The 16,299-nt window shown below is 31.8% G+C and overlaps 1 protein-coding gene across 1 annotated transcript in view; it reads right to left on the bottom strand.

Moving 5' to 3' along the window:
• SI (sucrase-isomaltase) overlaps positions 1 to 16,299 on the bottom strand; it is a 95,416-nt gene that overhangs the window by 12,085 nt on the left and 67,032 nt on the right. Inside the window, exons 35-40 of the mRNA XM_032361662.1 lie at positions 12,797 to 12,884; positions 11,661 to 11,799; positions 6,232 to 6,365; positions 5,174 to 5,208; positions 4,972 to 5,088; positions 1,361 to 1,509 (exon numbers count right to left, since the gene is read on the bottom strand). Of these exons, the coding sequence (XP_032217553.1) occupies positions 1,361 to 1,509; positions 4,972 to 5,088; positions 5,174 to 5,208; positions 6,232 to 6,365; positions 11,661 to 11,799; positions 12,797 to 12,884 (662 nt within the window). The remainder of the gene's footprint in view (positions 1 to 1,360; positions 1,510 to 4,971; positions 5,089 to 5,173; positions 5,209 to 6,231; positions 6,366 to 11,660; positions 11,800 to 12,796; positions 12,885 to 16,299) is intronic.

Genomic DNA, 16,299 nt, shown 5'->3' with positions numbered 1-16,299 from the left:
TTCATAATAATAAAAAAAAGAAAGAAAGAAAGAGAAATGAGCAAAAGAATAAAAAGGATTTTGCTTCTCTTACGTAAATTAGAGCTCACTGAATAGTGCATTTAATGTATTTCTGAATTTCAGGTACAAATGTTTGGAAAAACCAAAATCTGTTCTTCATAGTTCCAGAATAGTCACTATTAAATGTCCAAATTTTTTTCTCTAACTGAAACAGAACTGCACATTTCAATTTGTTTTTTTGCTGTTGTTTCACTCTTCTACAAACAGATTCATGCCAAGGTGGACTGCTGAATTTACTGCTTCCTGGACTTTTCGTGGGATAAAGGGCCAAGATGTACTCAGTAGAACAAGAGTCTGCAAAGTTAATAATAATGTTTCTGATTGGGGATTCAGTTTAGAGCTTATACTCTGACTCTTCTGGGAAGTTAATAGGGAGAAGACAAACTGTGGAAATAATAGAGGCAGATATTAATAGAAATTTACCAAAAATAAAGAATGGATTATGGTAGATAAATTAACAAAGTAACTGGTGGATAATATAAATTTAGGAAAACCTGTTATTGTTTAAGATCCTGTCATCAGAACAGATGGCATATTGATCAACCTATTACGTTTGTCATTTTGCCTTGCATACTATTATTTAATTTAGCAAATATATGCTGTGCATTTTTACTGATTTATTAATTGTACCATCTAACAAATCACCTCACTCAATTACTCTGGTAATATAGTGTGTGTGTGTGTGTGTGTGTGTGTGTGTGTGTGACATAAACAATAAGAGTTAGCTGGTATTTGCCTTAAAAATAAGACAAGCTACAATTTTTACAACTATGCTAGTAGAATAGAATTTTAAGATTTGATCATATATCAGTTTAAGCTTTAAGGAGTGAATCCAAAACAATTTTCTAAGCAAAATACTAGAACTGTTCTAGGGTGCTCTATAACACATCTCCAAGAAAAGGTGAGACAGTTTTCTTCAGTTAGGCATACATGTATATGGTAGATTTACTTAACTGTTACTAACTTCAATTAATCAAATCATTGTGTAGAGATAATATTACTTGCCTTCATTTTTAAAATATTCAATATAAAAAGGTATGTAAATCTAAACACTAGGACTATAGTAATTATAAAAAATTATTACTTTTCAATAACTGATTAATGTTTTATTTTAATACCACCCTGTTTATTAATACTTATTTATGTAAATGTTTATTAACCCAAATTTTAAATTAAGATAGCAATGAAAACACTTCCAATTTCAAATATTCTACACTTTATGAGATTACTGAGTAAATTAAATGAAATTTGTCCCCTTTTGGCAAAAAAAATAAATAAATAAAGAAGAATTTGTGCTTACTCATGCAAAAGGGGTCGAATAACAGTGCCCCCATGAGCATGAATTTCATGCATCTGTGTATAGAAGTAAGGCAATAAAGTGTATCTAATATTTAGAATATTCCTTGACATTTCAGAAAAAGTTGCATTCCAGGAAGCAGGATCTTGTCTCTGAAACAAAGCAGAATGAAATAGTCATAAGCTCTTGTCCTTGTTTAAATCATAATTTTCAAATACATATTTGGAGAATAAAAAGTAGAAAATAATATTCATCCATTGCATGTGGTATATACTTTCTTCACAAATATCACAAAGATCTTATGCAGTAATATTTCTATCTCATATGATGAAGAAAGAACATATTTTAATTAAAAATGCAAATAGCTTGATTCACTTTAGATGAACATATGTAAAGAGTAGTTCATATTTGAATAGGTAGCAAATACATTGTCAATCATGGTGATAATCAGTATAGGGATGAAAAGACTAGAAAAGAAATGAAATGCTGTACAAAAGCAGAAATAGACATGCAGAGCTCATTTTGGTGACGCCCCCACACTGTGTGTTCTCATGAGAAATGGATAAATTATGATATGAAAGAATTAATTGAATAGGAGAAAGAGAGGACCTAATTAATTCTGAATAAGAAAGAAGGGCATGCCCTAGTCTCCTCTGGAATATGCACTCAAGGTAAAAACGAAAATTGACACTGCAAAGATTAAAACCTGTTCAAAATGTTGTGTGGCACCTGAGTGACTTAGTCCGTTAAGCATCCAACTTTTTTTTTAATAAAGATTTTATATATTTATTTGACAGAGAGAGAGCATGAGTAGAGGGAGGGTCAGATGGAAAGGGAGAAATAGTTTCTTTGCTAAGCACGGAGCCCTATGTGGCTCAATCCCAGGACCCTGGGATCGCGACCTGAGCCAAAGGCAGATACGTAACTCAGAGTCACACAGGGACTCCAATCCTCCAACTCTTGATTGGGCTCAGGTCATGACCTCAGAGTCAAGGGATGGAGCCCCCCATTAGACTCTGTGCTGAGCATGTTGCCTGCTTAATATTCTGTCTCTCTCCCTTTGCCCCTCCCCCCACTTGCACAGCTCTCTCTTTCTCTCAAAAAAAAAAAAAAAAAAAAACACTTTGCATTTACTGGTTAAGAAATAGTAGGGACAGTGATTCATATTTTACATTTTAATTTGTACTAGGGAAAAAACAGGCTGCCACATAACTCCAGGGGGCAATACTTTCCATGTTTTTTGCTGGTATCAATAGGAATGATGGTATTAAGAACTATGCCATATCCATACAGATGCCAACTTTTTTTAGATTTTGGTAGTAAGAAAGCTTGAATGATGACTGTTACCATTGTTATATGGAAAATAATGTTAAAATAGGCAAAACCTTGAAAGTAAAGTGGTTCAAAAATTAGTAAACAGTAACTGATCCTGTTGTTACCACTTCCAAAGTCAAGAAGAGGTAAAAATCATACCTCTTAACTTACTGACCTCGCTGACATTATTTCGATTTTAACAATACAGAAGAACTTAATTCTAAACTATGCATCCCTAAATTCAATTATACTACCTCATAATTGAACTTAAGTTGAGGCTTCTGTTCCATAGATTTTTATTTAAAAATACTTCCTCAATGTGTAAACCTGGTGATTCACAGACCTGTACCCCTGGGGATAAAAATATATGTTTATAAAAAATAAAAAATAAAAAATTTAAAAAAAAAAAGAAAGAAAGAAAGAAAGAAAAAAAAAATACTTCCTCAGTTTTTTCTTCCTCCATTTCATCTTCTCCAAAACTCCAGCCACCTCCCATCTTGGAGGTTTTCACTTGCACCCTCTACCTGAATTCTCTCCCATATCCTTATATTGGTTTTGGTTGCTGTGCTTCACTCAAGTCTCCACTCTAACGCTTAAGTCATTTCAAGCAAGAGGACCTTCCTAAGTACTGCTCTAAAACTGAGTCCTCATAAATCCCTATCACTTTAGCTTTCACTGTTTTCCCTCATATGCATTTATTTATACCTGGCTATACATACACACTTACATATACATATTTGCCTATTATCTCTATCCTGCCTACATTATATGAATCATGGGGCAGGGAATTTATAAATATTAAATGGTAGACTCTTAATAAATACTTGTTGAATAAATCCCTGTGCAGGTTTTTATTGATTCATTTTACTCTTCCAATGTTACAGCTTCCTAAATTGCATTATTGACAGCAAGTTTTCCTGTTAAAGTATTCTTATTCCAACAAGTTATGTTATTGCCAAACTTTCTTCCAAAATGTAGTCTCATACTGCCTTCTATCCTTATACAGATTTTCATTTCTATTTTCATTTTTTTTTAAAGATTTTATTTATTCATTTGACACAGAGAGATCACAAGTAGGCAGAGAGGCAGGCAGAGAGAGAGAGAGGAGGAAGCAGGCTCCCCGCGGAGCAGAGAACCCGATGCGGGACTCGATCCCAGGACCCTGAGATCATGACCTGAGCCGAAGGCAGCGGCTTAACCCACTGAGCCACCCAGGCGCCCTATTTTCATTTTCTAAAATATATCCTTCCCTCTAACACTTCCCAGGATGGACAAAAGGATTTCACAGCACGTGATAAGCTCCACCACTCAGTTACTACTGCTAGAACCCATCCGTCAAAGACCAGCTCTATTTGCAACTTTTCCATGAGGTGCATTTTGATAATTCATCTTTTCTCTGCACTTCACTAAAAGTCAATATCACAAAATTTAGCACTTAATTAGGTATTGCCTCTAATTATTAATACATTTCCATAACTTATAATATTGTCACCTCTCTTTTCCAAAAATTTCTTTCAGACAATTTAGTAACATGGAGAGTTGTGCCACAACACAAGAATTAGCCCCCACAATTCCTTTTTCTTTTTTTTTTCTCGATTTCTCAACTCATTATCTTAACATTTGCCTTTTAAATCTGCTCATTTTCATACACTGATAGTAGTATTTCAAATGACTTTTCCCTGATTATTTAGTTTGAAGCTGTTTTTTTAATTGTTTTGTCTCATTTGAAAGAAGTTCAAGAAGCGGGTTTTTTTTTCTCTCCTCACTATCCCAAAATTATACAGAACAGCAGTAAGTATGTCAGCTAACCAAGTTCTAAACTCCAAAGTATAAAGTAACCCAAATCAGAAAATTCTGAAAGCAATGAGCTCAGATGCCCTAAGTAAATGTAAAGAGGTTCATACAAAGTATGCATTGAAAATGAGCCTGATAGGGTGAATTCTTTTTTATTTGTGATGATTTTTGTTTATTATTATTATATTTAATTAGCTAACATATGGTACATCATTAGTTTTTGACGTAGTGTTCAACGATTCATTAATTGTGTATAAGACCCAGTGCACATCACAACATGTGCCCTCCCTAATACCCATCACCTTGTTACCCCACACTCCCACTCCCATCTGTAACGCTCAGTTTGTTTTCCTGAGTTCAGAGTCTCTCATGGTTTGTCTCCTTCTCTGATTTCTTCTCATTCAGTTTTCCCTCCCTTCCCCTGTAGTGCAGAGGGTGAATTCTATTTAAAAACTTCCAAAGTTAGTAGGGGGAAAGGAATGAGAGTAAATGTAGTAACTACATACCCTAGTAAAAGCAATGTTGTGATTTCTTGAGTACGGATAAAATGCTCCAAGATGCATCCAGCGGGCACAGAGCTCATATTCTGAATTGTTGAAGAAACCACAAATATCTGCTCCAGTCTAAAACATATTGTGATGTTTAATTTTAATGGTTTGTTTCTTAATATTTGTAAGTTATAAAGATAAAAGGAATAGAAATACTTACATATGAGATTCCAAAGAGACTAAATTCCATCATACCTAAAAAAAAAAAATCAGGAAAAATCTTAGAAAGCTACTTTTTCATATATTTTGATATTTGACTTTTTTCTATTTATAAAGATGTCTTATTTCTAATAACCTAATCCAATGATACAGTTTTCAGATTATTCATATACCTTTTTATCATCTCCTCTTACACTATTCAAGTTTTTTATGTTATAGTGTTAATGACATTTATAAAAATAAAATACTATGCTTCTTTGTGACTTTCAAGTTGGTACATTTAGAGCACAAAATGGTTATAAGTACATTACAGTATGAGAAAAAAGTGGTAGTATTTTCCTTGGTTTAATTTTTTTAATAAACAGCTGTCTATGTAATTATTTAACCAAGGCTCTCATCATTTGGGAAATAAAAAATCATCTTTATTAAATAAAATAATCTGAGACCTCTTCAGTAATATAGGATTCTTGTGATATCCCAGCTCTCCTTTCAAAGTAGTATTTGTAAAACACTGATTGTTTTCCTTGAATCTTAATGTAAACAGTAAAAAAATTTTAAAACTAGATCTTAAACAGAAAATTATCCATTTCCCCCTTTAAAATAATAACGTCTTATTTACCCAACGATTGTCAAAAGACTCCTTAAAAATGTGGCTTGAGGTGTTCCATTCTTTAGCATCTATGAGTATTCTTATTCCCTAGAATCTAGAATTTCTATCCATTTCTATTCTTAGCTCTAGATATTATCCTTCCCAGTTCCTGACCTTTCCCAGGGAACTGAGACCAAAAAGAATGAAATTATTTCCTCAAAATAAACTAGGTAGATATCATTAGTTTCTATAACACATCCCAGATCCTACTTTCTAGTCCACTCTCTTTTCATCATGCTATTTGTTATAAAATATGATGCAAAAGTATGTTTCTCAAAAGAACTTATAAGGTATATCGAACTAGTACCTGCAAAAGTGAATACCTGTAAAAGTGAGTATCTAGTTCCTGCAAAAGTGAATACCTAAAGGAAAACTCAATAGCGTAATGATATAGATGGTGACTCACATACCAATGATTGATTTGTCCAAATTGTCCCATTGTGCATAGTTGTCTCCAAGCCAATGCCCTCCCCATTGTCCACCAGTAGGATATGTGGAACGAGAAATAACAATTCCTCTTTTGCCAGTTGTCTTCTGCAATGCACTAAAATAGATGGAGAATTTTCACATGAGTTATTTCCAGATATTTCTATTTATGAACACCTCATTAAAAAAAAAAAAGGTGTGTGTGTGTGTGTGTGTGGTGTTTTTGTTGTCTGTTACTAAAACTTGTTCTTTCCCTTCCAACATTTACTAGACTGACATGCCTAAGTAGCCTTTGTTTCTTTGCTCAATGAATACAAGTTAACTACTGAAGTTATTAAATCAACTAAATAGTCATAGCTTAAGTTTTTTTTTTTTAATGACCTCATTTTATTCTATTTAACTGTGTTCTCTTGAATAAAGGTCTAGGCTCTAACTATTGGTTGTTCCAATACTTCTCAGTTATAACTTGTCAACACTTAACCTCCATATCACTCTACAGAGACTCTTTGCCACAATACTCTCTGTTTTAGAGAAGGTAGATTAAAGTGAGCAAGGTTTTTTGGGTGTTTAAAATAAAACTAGTTGTTCTATTCCAAGTACAGAATCTAACCAAAGCCAGATTTCAAGAGAATGAATTTTACAAATTACCTCATATATTTTTTTTCTTTTTACCCCTACTCAATCTTTGAAGAGACTTCAGTGACTTACTACTATTCATTTTAAAACATAGTCAAAAAAAAAAAAAAAAAAAAAAACACATAGTCTAGTGCTAAAAAATATATAATAATGTATTATTTTATATTATCTGCATCTCTTTCTGTGTGATACTATAAAAGCATCTGAAGTAGAAAATATCCCAATATTAATGGAAGTAAAGTGTTTATTTTTATATTATATAAAATAAATTGCATATGAATAAGGAGTACAGAACTACTCAGGAAAAAAAAAATACTTCAAATAGCTAATTAGGCACACTTCACAATCATTTTGGACCACAGTGTTTGTTCTGATTTCTTTATACATAAAGTTTCTTCAGTGAGATCTTGAGATTCTTGAAGTTAGAGATAATGTCTTAATCTTCTTTCTATTTTTTGCACCTAATATAGTGCTTGGGATAAACTAGTAGCTCAAGACAGTTTTGTATTAATGAATTTATCATGTCAAAATTATAGAAAACTAAAAGTGTTTTCAATGGACGTAGGATGATATATTTAACCATCTATTAATAATAAAGACCACATTGTATTCGCTAATTTAAAATTTCCTACTTGCATGTATGTCCATCTTTAAAAAGATCATACAAGAAAACTATTTTCATTGTTTCATTTTCTACCATAAATATGAGTATATAGTCTATTTAGGAACATTAATATATTTAACATACATCATATATATTTGCTGACATTTAACAAGAAATGAATGATTATTTATATAGAGAATAAAAAACCGATGATCAATCTAAAAATATATGTGAAAATGTATATTCTAAGGTTAGTTCATTTTCAAACAAAATTAATTTTAATTAACTAATACAAAAACTATTTATAAAGATTAAGGTCCCAAATTCCTAATATATTCACATTCAAGAAATATGTATTCTTTTTTTTAAGATTTTATTTATTGGGTGCCTGGGCAGTTCAGTGGGTTAAGCCTCTGCCTTCGGCTCAGGTCATGATCTCAGGGTCCTGGGATCGAGCCCCACATCAGGCTCTCTGCTCAGTGGGGAGTCTGCTTCCCCCTCTCTCTCTGCCTGCCTCTCTGCCTACTTGTAATCTCTGTCAAATAAATAAATAAAATCTAAAAAAAAAAAAAGGATTTTATTTATTTATTTGACAGTGAGAGAGAGAGAGAGAGTACAAGCAGGGGGAAAGCCAGGGAGAGAGAGAAGCAAGCTTCTGCTGAGTGAAAATCCCTACATGGGGCTCGATCCCAGGGTCCTGGGATCATGACCTGAGAAGAAGGCAGATGCTTAACTTACTAAGACACCCAGATGGCCTCATGAAATATACATTCTTAAAGAATTCCTTTTTTTCCTGCTGTATGCAACATTTTTTTTTTTTTTTTTTTTACTGAGACTTTAAATCAATAACTGAACAAATGTTTTGCTAGATTTCTGGTTGAGAAGAATTTTGTTAATTATTTTCATAATAATTTTCTCTTAAGGACCTTAGAAGAATCTCCTCTGTAACCATTCAGAGAATATTAGGGAACAAAACTCTTGAGAAATCACTTACAACTACTAGAGATATAATTTAAAAGTCTCACCACTATAAATACTTTCCAAATATTTTTGACATGTTCCAACTTTACAAATAGTTTAGTCATAATGAATATAGCTTAATTTTAAGAAACATTTTTCACCTGTAGGACAGCTTGTCCTTTGTTATCAGTTGATTTTGCAAAATCTAACATAGAAAGGATTTTAATGTTGTGTTAGGGAAGTATTTTTATTCTGTGCTTATAGTTGCTTCCATTAGCATTTTTAAAAGAATTTAAAAACTTCTAAAAATATCTTAAATTTTTGGGAAAAAAGTCTATAGGAATATCTGAGAAAATAAATTGTATCTATTGATTTTTTAATTCCATTCAAAATTATGATTACAAAAATCTGGGGGATTTACTTAAAAATCACATATTTAACACCAAACCTCCCTTTTGTCCAGATGGAGATAAAGATTTTGATTTTTCTACATCCCCTCTCATGAAAAATACATAATAATCTATAAAGTCACTCAAGGTATTGTTGAAGTTGAAAATACAGAATATATAGATATAAAATACTTGGATAATTGTTTGGAATTTGAACACAATTTGAGGTAATTTTTATAGTGTAATTATTCTTACATTAGAAGCACAGACTTTGTTTCAGTTCAACATTGAATTTTAAATAAGAGAAAGAGAGCTATTGAAGGCTGAAAGTTTTTGTATGGGAACTTCATTTGCCACTGATATCCAAGGTCCTTCCTCTAAAACTGCAGTTTCTCAAGCTGATTATTTATCTCCTGTTTCTGAGTCCATTCATTGTATTCTTTCCTTTTTTTTTTTCTTGTTTGTGACATGTTTAGTGAAGAGGACAGTAGCAAAAACTAGTTGCATGTTAAACCTGCACCAGTTTTGAAAGACACAAGCGGCATCAAAAAAAAAAAAAAAAAAAAAAAAAGGAATGATAAAATGAATGCTATAGTTTGGATAACTTGAAGAAAAAAAATTTGTTTTTAAACCTTTCAGTTTTCCCCAATGAGTAATAAAATGTCCTTACTATCCATCCTTCACTTCAATGTAAATGTAATTATTTATACTGTTCTTTTACATTTGTCAAGATTTTTAAAGATATAGATTATGTATAATCTCTGAAATTTCTGAAAGTTCAACATTTTTTACTAATGTAACTGAAAAAAATAAATACCAAGAAAATATCTAAAACATGAAAGTCTAGGGCTATGTGTAAATTGAGCTATTATATAACTCAACATTTAAAATTCCTTACTCTGTATAATTTAAATAACAAATGTGGTTGAAACTTTTACTGAAAATTTTATGAATAGGAGCAAAATTAATACTATTAAAGAAATGTATTGTGACTTTAAATTAAAAAAAATGTTCTTTGGAAGATTGTGTCGATCTCTTCCTCATAACGTTTGTTATTTAAGATTAAAATATATTTTACATATCCCTAAATTTTCCTAAATCTTTGTATATCAACTATTTAGAAATTTACCTACATTTCCTTAAATCTATTAAGCATCCCACAGTGTGTTAGAACCATGACATGTGTTCCAGAAGTTCAAATTACTACCTCAGTGAAGAACTGATTTTCCAATTTCCCTTAAACTACATAGTTTCATCTCAAAATGGGTAAATTTTGTCACCAAGATTATAAGTCAATTCTCAGTAATTTTTTTCTTTTTAATATCTGTACTTTTATGATAAAATTTGGTTAGCTGAAGACAAAAAATGAGAATAACTGTGCTCCAAAACTATGTACCAGTAGGATAAATTTAAAGAAAGATTTATCCCAATTAAAAAAAAAAACTATTGAAGATCAATGTGTTTACTCTTAAAAATTACATTTCATAGTCTTTCTACATGATTTTAGTGTCCCTACATTAGAATTTGTTGAACAAATCTACGGTCATACATTCATGGAATAATTTCTTAGATAATTCACCTCTTTCAGGTTGAGAAGTATGGTGCTAAGATAAGCATGTTTCACTAACTGAGGAAATATTACCCATACACTTTACTCCAAAATGCTTTTCATTCTTTTACCAACTCCAGTCATATACTAGAAATAGATGCTCACCGGAATCACCTGGAAAATTTTTTAAAATTCAGAACTTAGGTATACTACAAACCAATTAAATCAATACATTTTTTAAAAAAATCTCCAGGTGATTATACTGTGTAGTTAAGAGCCATTGACCTAGAGTTACACTGTGTGATATGGTGTACACTAGCCACATGGGACTATTTAACTTAAATTTAAATTTGTTACAATTTAAAAAAATTAAAATTCCATTTCTGGGGATGACTGGCTGACTCAGTTGGTTAAGCATCCAACTCTTGACTTCAGCTCAGGTCATAATCTCAGGGTCCTGAATTAAGTAAATCCCACATCAGGGTCCATACTCAGTAAGGAGTCAGCTTGAGATTCTCTCTCTCACCCTCTTCTTATGCCCCTCTTTCCATTTGCACTCTTTCTCAATTATATAAATAAATAAAATCTTAAAAAATAAAATACAATAAATACCATTTCTGAGTCACACTAGCCATATTGTTCAACAGCCTTACATGGATAGTAGATACCATATTGGATAACCCAGAATTATAAAACATTTCTATCATTACAAAAAAAGTCTTACTGGACAGTGCTAATGAAGACTTGATATTCAAAGAATGATTTGTGTTCCATCATCACTGGCCTCACATAAAAGTTTGTTTATTGTGGACATTAAATAAAGTTAACTTTCACATATTCTAAATTGGTTGTTATGGATTTAAACAACAGATTTAACCAAACTTTAATGTCTTAATTAATGACATCAATTATATATTATTTACTCATTTATTCATTCACAACCATTTATTGAGCACCTATTATTTATTAATCACTGTGCTATTATGAGCTAGTGAAGGATAAAATAAAATTGTTCAGAATTGCTTTTGGAATGGGATGAAAATTTAAAACAATTATATAATGATATAAATGAAGAGAAAGGAAAAGAAAGAGATAGAGAGAGAAACATAATAATTATAAATGCCATAAAAGACAAAGTAAGTTACAGACAACATTGAGAAGGAAAGTGCTACCAGATAAGGTCAGCAGGGGAAAACTCTTGAAGTAGGTAAAACATTAAATTTACTTCTAGAAGACAATGAAGAGTCAAAAAGGATAATTATGAACATTGCTTACTCATAACTAGGTTTCATTTGTGACCATCCATATAGATTATGAACATCGTAATGCAAAACAGATGATCCATCACTAAGAATCTGCTCGGTTTCCATACACATAGTTCTGAAATGTAATCCATTAGTTCTTTTTGTGAGTTCTGGGGAGAATCAATGGAAAAATATCAATATATTATAAAGTTCCCTGTTTGCAAATATGTAAATCATATCTATAAATTCTTGTGACAAAAGCATTAATCATTGTTTTAAAATAATATTGATTTTTAATCATTTGCACACTTCACCTCTAAGAATTAAAAATTTAAAAAATCTGCAACTGTAAGTGACTATAGTTACAATTGTGACTGGAAAACATGAAAAATTTTAAGGTAACATTTAGAGCAACAAACTGTTACCAATTAACATGAATTAATAAATGTTACCAAAAATTTTAGTGTAACATTTAGTGCAACAAAAATGTTACCAATTAACATGAATTAATAAAAAACTGAAAAAAAGGTATTCCTAAAAGTCTACTATATTTTGAGACATACATAAAATTGATTACATAAATTTTTATTAAAAAACCATTTGGAAACACAAAGCCCTGGGGGTAAGAACTGGACAAGCGCTATAACAGCACTATTTTTTGATCCACTTTTTCTCAGATAAAGATGCCTTTTTTCAGAGCTTTGCCATAACTTTAGGTGTCAAGAGTTTATGAACATGAGAGTATGAGGATGAATATTGAGTGACTGGACCCCTTTTATCTGGGTCAGGGACAACCAAAGAAATGCTATCGGTATTCTCTCATTTTTTTCCTAATGAAGAAAGATTTAAAAAGAAAACTCCATAGAAGTTTCTTTTTTTAATTTTAAGAATTATTGAGAATTTTCAAAACTTAGAAGATTCTCAAGAAACTCAAAGTAACAATTTTAAGCATGTTTAGTTAGGAGTATGTTCATATAAATAAAACATATTTCTTGATTTTTCTTCTAAAAATAATGTTAAATGGTTTTGGTAATGGGTTGAGTTATGATTCAATGTATAGATGGGTAGTGGGAATTACAAATGTGAAACCTATTCCCTACATTATAAGGTATATAAACCAGATAAATAAATACCAATAACATCAAAGGTATAGCAACAATATCGTACCTGGCAAATAAGGTGGATAATTTAACTCGTTATTTCTGCATTGATTGCTGACTGTTCCATGTACAAAACTTGATGGTTCATTCATGTCCTTAAAGAGAGAAGAGTGAATTTAAAAATTTAGAACATATATTCTTAAAGGAAATAATTCAGAGAGCCAATAAATTAAAGAAGCATATTTGAGCACATTCACTATTCTAAGGAGCAAAACTATAAGGTATCTCAGTACTAAAATATTTAATTTATCTGTTTTTCTTTTTTACATTTCATGACCCCTTTTGTAAAACACAAAATGCCCTATATATCTCTATAGATAGAATATAAATAAAAAGTAAATTTTCTGGGGGCGCCTGGGTGTGGCTCAGTGTGTTAAGCCTCTGCCTTCGGCTCAGGTCATGATCTCAGGGTCCTGGGATTGAGCCTTGCATTGGGCTCTCTGCTCGGCAGGGAGCCTGCTTCCTCCCTCTTCTCTCCCTCTGCCTGCTTCTCTGCCTACTTGTGATCTCTGTGCATCAAATAAATAAGTACAAAAAAAATTTTTTAAGTAAATTTTCTGTTTTCTAGACATAAAATTAAATTATAATGTGTATATTCTCCCATGCCCTCTCTCCACTCCTGCTCTAGAGCCTTTAATCAACTGTTTTTTTTTCTCAAAAATGCATTTTATGTGATTTTCTAAAATCAGAAAATACAGTTTACACACAATATTTATTTCATTTTTTTTACTTTTATTTTTTAAGTATAGAATTTAGTGATCCATAACTCAACTACAACATGAGTGCTCATCACAAATGCCCTCCTTAATAGTCATCACCCATTTAAACCATCCCTCTGCCCACCTGCCCTCCAGCGACCCTAAGTTTGCTCTGTGCAGTAAAGTCTCATGGTTAGCCTCTCTTTTTTCCCACATATTCATCTGTTACATTTCTTAAATTTCACATATGAGTGAAACCATATGGTATTTGTCTTCTTCTGACTGCCTTATTTCATTTAGTATAATAGTCTCAAGTTACATTCATGTTTTTGTCAATGGCAAGATTTCATTTTTTTCTTTGTGGTTGAGTAATATTCCATTGTGTGTGTCTATATATATATATATACCACTTTATATATATGTCTATATATATATATATACCACTTTATCCATTCATCAGCCAATGCACAACTGGGCTCTTTCCATTATTTGGCTATTGTTGATAATGGTGTTATAAATATAAATATGCATGTATCCCTTCGAATCAGTGTTTTTGTATCCTTTGGGTAAATACTTAGTAGTGCAATTGCTGGATCATAAGATAGGTCTATTTTTTAACTTTTTGAGAACTCTCATACTGTTTTCCAGCATGGGTGCACCAGTTTGAATTCCCACCAACAGTGTAATAGGGTTCCCTTTTTTCCACATCCTCACCAACACCTGTTCTTTCCTATGTTGCTAATTTTAGACATTCTGACAGGTGTGAAGTAGTATCTCATTATGGTTTTGATTTGTAGTTTTGTGATACCAAGTGATGTTGAGCATCTTTTCATGTGTCTGTTAGCCATTTATATATCTCTGGAAAAACGTCTGTGTCTTCTGCCCATTTCTCAACTGGGTTATTTCTTTTTGGGGTGTAGAGTTTGGTAACTTTGTTTTATGTTTTGGATACTAACCCTTTATCTGATGAGACATTTGCAAATATCTTCTCCCATTCCATAGGCTGCCTTTTAGTTTTGTTGATTGTTTACTTCATTGTTCAGATGCTTTTTATCTTGAAGTCCCAACAGTTCATTTTTTGCTATTGTTTCCCTTGCTTCAAGTAAGAAGTTTCTATGTCAAACAGGTTGCTGCCTGCATTCTCCTCTAGAATTTTGATGGCTTTCTGTCTCACATTTATGTCTTTCATCAATTTTGAATTTATTTTTGTACAAGGTATAAGAAAGTTGTCAAGTTTCACTTTGCATTTTGCTATCCATTTTTCACAATTTCATTTGTTGAAGACAGTGGCTTTTTCCATTTGATATTCTTTCTTATTTTGTCAAAGATTAGTTGATCATGTATTTGTGTGTCCATTTCTGTGTTTTCTTCTGTTTTATGATGTAAGAGTCTGTTTTTGTGCCAGTACCATACTGTTTTGATAACTACAGCTTTATAATAGCTTGAAGCCCAGAATTTTGATGCCACCATCTTTGGCTCTATATTTCAGCATTCTTCTGGCTGTTTGAGGTCTTTTCTTGTTCCATATAAATTTAAGATTGTTTGTTCTAGTTCTGTGAAATATGTTGGTGTTATTTTGATAGGGATTGCTTTAAAAGTGCAGATTGCTTTTGGAAGCATAGACATTTTAACATTTGTTCCTCCAATCCATAAGCATGAAATGTTTTTTCCATTTTTTGTGTCCTCTTCAGTTACTTTCAAAAGTTTTCTATAGTTTTCAGAGTACAGATCTTTTATCTCTTTGGTTAGGTTTATTCCTAGGTATCTTATGGTTTTTGGTGCAATTATAAATGGGTTTGATTCTTTGATTTCTCTTTCTACTGCTTCATTATTTGTGCACAGAAATGCAACAGATCCCTGTACCTTGTTTTTGTATCCTGTGACTTTACTGAATTCATGAATAAGTTTTAGTAACTTTTTGATGAAGTCTCTCAGGTTTTCTACATAGAGTATGAAGTCATCTGCAAAGGGTAAAAGTTTGACTTCCTCTTTGCCAGTTTGGATGCCTTTTACTTCTTTTTTATCTTTTTAATTTATTTTTATTTATTTATTTTTTTACTTTTTTTTTTTTTTTTTTGAGGGTAGGGTTTCCAGTACTATATTAAGTAAAAGAGGTGAAAGTGGATATCACTGCTTTATTTCTGACCTTAAAGGAATAACTCTGTTTTTGTTCATTGGGGATGTTATTGGCTATGGATTTTTCTTATATGGCCTTTATGATGTTGAGGTATTTTACCTCTACCCCTACTTTGTTGAGGGTCTTTATCAAGAATGGATGTTATACTTTGTTAATGATTTTTTCCTGCATCTCTGGGGAGAATCATATGGTTCTTATCCTTTCTTTATCAATGTGGTGTATCACATTGATTGATTTGTGAATATTGAATCACCCTTGCAACCCAGGAATATTTCCCACATGATCACGGTAGATGATTCTTTTAATATACTATTGGATTCAATTTGCTAATATTTTGTTGCGAATTTTGCATCCATGTTTATCAGGGATATTGGTCTGTAATTTTCATTTTTAGCGGGGTCTTTGTCTGGTTTTGAAATCAAGGTAATCCTCACTTCATAAAATGAGTTTGGAAGTTTTTCTTCCATTTCTGTTTTTTGGAATAGCTTCAGAAGAATAGATATTCTTCTTTAAATACTTGATAAAATTCTCCTGGAAAGCAAGTTGGCCCTGGACTCTTGTTTGTTGGGAGATTTTTGATTACTGATTCAATTTCTTTACTGGTTATCATTCTTTTCAAGATTTCTATTTCTTCCTGTTTCAGTTTTGGTACTTTATTTCTTTCTAGGAATTTAT

The sequence above is a fragment of the Mustela erminea genome, chromosome 1 (assembly GCF_009829155.1).
Source record: "Mustela erminea isolate mMusErm1 chromosome 1, mMusErm1.Pri, whole genome shotgun sequence".
NCBI lineage: Eukaryota > Metazoa > Chordata > Mammalia > Carnivora > Mustelidae > Mustela > Mustela erminea.
Note: the sequence above shows the minus strand (reverse complement) of the source record. Positions and strands in the feature narration are given on the sequence as shown.